The sequence below is a fragment of the Athene cunicularia genome (genome assembly GCF_003259725.1).
Source record: "Athene cunicularia isolate RWA chromosome 22 unlocalized genomic scaffold, athCun1 chr22_part1, whole genome shotgun sequence".
NCBI lineage: Eukaryota > Metazoa > Chordata > Aves > Strigiformes > Strigidae > Athene > Athene cunicularia.
The window spans coordinates 2,714,663-2,718,914 of record NW_020799128.1 but is presented as its reverse complement, the minus strand read 5'-3'; the positions used below and the strand labels follow the sequence as shown (position 1 = coordinate 2,718,914).

General features: G+C 50.8%; 1 protein-coding gene across 1 annotated transcript; it reads right to left on the bottom strand.

Annotated features, from left to right (window-relative positions):
- Positions 1-464: 464 nt before the first annotated feature.
- On the bottom strand, positions 465-3,173 carry NKX3-1 (NK3 homeobox 1). The gene is made up of 2 exons (XM_026863139.1): positions 2,825-3,173; positions 465-862 (listed from the first exon to the last, which is right to left on the bottom strand). Exons 1-2 carry the CDS (start codon positions 3,171-3,173, stop codon positions 465-467), a joined length of 747 nt encoding a protein of 248 aa, XP_026718940.1.
- Positions 3,174-4,252: the final 1,079 nt, after the last annotated feature.

Genomic DNA, 4,252 nt, shown 5'->3' with positions numbered 1-4,252 from the left:
AAAGCCTAATTTTTAGATCATACAACAACAGGTGGCCCAAGTGGCCGAGCTGAGGCCACACTGGTGCCAGCCCAGGATCAGCAGTTTGCTTTTTGCCCTCTGGATCACAGCAAGGATAAAGGCTTCGGGGGGCGGGGGGGGTGTGTGTGCACAGGAGAGCCTGGACCATCCCTTTTTGTCCCTGAAAGAGCCTGCAATATTTTACAGATAGAGCCCCGAGCAACGCTACCAAGCATGCTGAATTACAGGCTTTTAAAATCTTAGGGTTTTTTTTTTCTTTTTTAAGGGTTTTAATTTTTTTTTTTTTACCGTTAGCGATGAGATAGGCTTGTGCAGCAATTAGGAGATGCTGATCATTGCTGCGGATGGGGTCTCACTCCCCTAATTAGCACTAGAAAGAGCGACGCAGTATTAAAAAAAAAAAAAAAAAGAGAGAAAAGGATGCTTTCTGCTTAAAAAAGCGTTTACCACCAGGAGGGACTCCAGCCGTTCAAGTAGTAGAGGTAAGGCAGGTGCTGCCAGCCCGCCCGTAGTGCCAGCAGCGACGCTCCGGGCAGCGCAGCCGCTTTCTGCCCGGGCAGGCGCGTGTCCAGTCCGCTGATTTCGGAAGCGACCTGTTTCCTCTTGGTTTTGTATCTCCTGTTCTGGAACCAGATTTTCACCTGGGTCTCAGTGAGCTGGAGGTTTTTGGCCAGGTGGGCTCGCTCGGGGGCCGACAGATATTTTTGGTGGCTGAATTTGCGCTCCAGTTCGATGACCTGGGTGTGGGAGAAAGCCGCCCGCGAGCGCTTCGCCTGCTTGGGGGGGCACTGGGTGACGGGCAGGTGTTGCAGGGGGGGGTCACACTCGGACAGGTAGGCATCTGCAGGAGGAAAGAACTGAGAATTACCCACTTGGAAATTGCCCAAACCACTTGCTTTTTCCCTCTCAGAGAGCAAAATATTCAGATTAACGTGGAAATATTTTCATTTAATGGAGTGAACGCTGTCTTAAAGCCATATAAAGGATTTTTTTTCTTCCTAAATCACACTTCCTTAATTCATGTAAGGATGCATTCAATACAAACACACATTCAAGGAACTGAAATATTACAGAAAGGGCTATTTTGCACTGCTGGTGGAGGTCTGCCTGAAACCTCAAGATACTTGTCGTGACGTACATTATCTTGAGATTTTTATTGCAGAATTCATTCCGTTTGGCACTTCTCTGAAACATCCCCTCTGCTGTGCCTATGGGAAAATCCCGATGCCCGAAAACCCCAGGTTTATACCCTCAAGCTACAGAGGATAGCTCAGAAATGGGAAATTGGTGCAGCTAGACAAATATTACTTAAATATGAATATAGACTGCAGTTAGAAAATATTGAAAATAAAGTAATCCCTCTCATTTCTCTTTCACGACTCCAGGGCAATGCCAATAAATTTTGGGGCAGATTTTTAAACCTTCAGGCCCGGCATTACATGTATAGCTGCAGACCTGGCCTCGGATCACAGGTCTGAAGCAGCATCTCAGCGTTTCCCTCCGACTTCTCTCTCGTGGCTGTGCCTGACCCAGGAAGGTGCTGAGCTCCCCGGGGAGTGTCACCTAGAACTGTTCAAACTTTTCAAGTCAATTTATTCATGCCAGTCAGTTCTTTTTTGTGTGTTAACCACCTTGGGATGAAATAGGACAAGTTGTTGGTTTTTTTTTTTAAAACCTTTAGCTATTTCTCAGTGTATTTTCTTATGATGTGAACATAATGCTCAGGACAGAAACAACGGGCTTAACTCCCAGCTTGTATAAATCGTGGTTGTCCCACTGCAATCCCTGCAGCTGTGCTGATTTACACCAGCCACTTTCTGAGAGATTTGGAACGGTTTTTAATGATTTTCCTAATAATCAGCCCGGTGGTTGTTTCTGAACTTGCTTTTATGTCGAAGCTTCTTTTAATAGAGTTGAAACATAAAGCCAAAATTCCCCTGGCAAGGGCTCTCTTAGCAAGCAAGAGCTGGTCACTAGAGAGTTCAAAATTGCTTTTTTGGCTGTTGCAGCTCAGCCCAGGACGGTTTGGGTAAGGAGAGGCTGAGTGTTCCCCCCCCTACACACAGACCCAGCCGTGCTTGTGCTGCTGCAACGTGAGAGGCACCAGTCAAAAAAAAATTTCCTTCTGAGTGTGATTTTCAGTATGTTGCATCTGCAGTGGAACCTGCTGGGCTGCAGTGAGTTCAGCGCTCGCGGGCTGCGAGGGGATGCTGCGCCAGGAGGAGCGGCGTCGGTGGTGATGAACCGTGCGAGGCACAGCGGTGCAGGCGGGAGCACAGGGTGAAATCAGGGCTGAGCATGCGGGGAAGCTAAACCCTGCTGCAAACTGTGCAAATTCAACACGGGGATTTTCAAAATATCCCCGGACCGGAGGCACCGGTGAGCTCGGCTGCGGCGGCATCGCCGTGCTGACGGCTGAAGGATTGGCCCAGGCTGCCTGTCTGAGCTGGCAGCCCTTGCTGGGGACCTTCTGTGTTAAAAGGGAACTTTATTTCCCAAGATATTGCAGAAATCCATCGACTGTTTTTTTGTTGTTTTTTTTTTTTTTTTAATGGTGTTTTAGGCAGATTCAGTCCTTTGAGTTATTTGAGGCACCTGGTAAAAGGTTTGCATGCAGTTGCTATTTCTCTTACTTTCCCACTGCTAAACACAGATACTCCCTGGTATTTAAAACACGGGCTATTTGGCTCTGAGGTGCTTGAGGCAGCCCGGTCTGGATCCTGCCCCTTGGCTGACCCAAGCGTAGACATTGCAGCTCCGTTCCCCCGCCAGCGGGCTCAGCCAGGAGCTTCCACCCCCTTACCTGTGTCCGCCTCGTGGGGTGTCCCTCGGCCTTGCGATGCTCCTGGGGAACAAGGGCTCCTGGGGGGGTGCACTGGGGCAGCCCCCGGGGCCGAGCTGCCCTCGCTCCCCTCCGTCGGGGTCACCCCAGGCTCCCCGTCCTCTGGGCTGCCAAACCCTCCGCTCCTGCCCCGCTCCGGCCGCGCTCCCCGCTCTGCCCCATCCCAGAGGATGTCTTGGATGAGGAATGATGTCCGGGGCCTGGAGAACATGGGCCTGCTCTGCTGGGCTGCTGTTGGGGTCCAGCTCATCCCTGCTGGGGTGCTGCTGGGTGATCTCGGCTTCCTTGCGCGGAGCACCCCGGCACTCATCCTCCTCTTCCTCTCTCTGCCCAGAGGCACGCTGTCTTCCCACCCTCCCGGCCCTGCATTTATCCGGCAGGCAGCCAAGCCTCCGCGGGCCTGATTGGAGATCCCTGGCAGGAGTCTACGCCCTTCGGTTGTGTCTTGGCTCCCGCGGGTTTTCTGGCTGTTTGCTTCTCCCTCTTGCTCAGGACGCCCTTCCCCACAGATCCACGGGGTCACAGCCAAGCCTCAGCCTCCTCCTTTGCCCCGCTGTTACTCCTTCGCTGGCAAATCACCCCTGAGCTTTTGCAATGAGGGAAGGATGCCCAAGTGAGTTCATCCTTTTGGGGATCAAAATGCTCCCAGGGTGGGGGGTTTGGCCAGAGAAGGGGGGAGCAGCATTGCTGCCTCGGAAGGATGCTCTGCGAAGGGACATTCCACATCCCCAGCCCCAGCCCCAGCGAGCCGGTGCTCTGCTTGCTCCTGGTTATGGAAATTATTTATGTCCAGGGGTTAATCCCTAGAGATCTCTGGGGAAATGGTGTTTTCAGGGGAAAAAAACCTAAAGAAAATTAAAGGATTGGTGCTTTTTTTTTTCTGTATTTTGGGGGCTTTGAGGGTTTTCTTCAAAAACTTCCACTTTGATGCGCTTTCAGCGTGTTCAAAACCGGGGAAAGTGTCAAAGACATTTTCATCAGCTTTGCAAAGCTGCTCTAACAAAGGCTTTAAAATGAAAGTTAAGTTATAACAGACAGGGAGAGCGGCTCCAGAGGCAAATGTTTGCACAGAAAGGGGCAGAGAGTTCACATGAAAATTTAAGCCTAAACCTCAGACTAATTCCTTGACCAGCTGTGGAATGGGACAGCATGGTCCCTTGATACACCATCCTGCAAGGCCCCGTGTTCGCAGGCACCTAAAAGAAGCAAAACCTTCCCAATTCCAAGAAAAAACACCAGTCGAGCGCTCTGTTATGACGGAGATTTTTTTTTTTTTTTAATGAGTATCTACTTTATTTGTAGTTGCTCTTCTAGGGTTTCTGTTTGGAAAACAACTCCCTGCTCGCCACACAAACAGCTGTGAACCACCCCCCATCCCCCCCCCCCCCC

Bases quoted from the DNA above. Each gene is read 5' to 3' on its own strand.
- NKX3-1 (XM_026863139.1), bottom strand. From the start codon at position 3,173: ATGAGTGCCGGGGTGCTCCGCGCAAGGAAGCCGAGATCACCCAGCAGC. The intron at 863-2,824 runs GTAAGGGGGTGG...TTCCTCCTGCAG, and splicing joins ACCCCACGAGGCGGACACAG to ATGCCTACCTGTCCGAGTGT.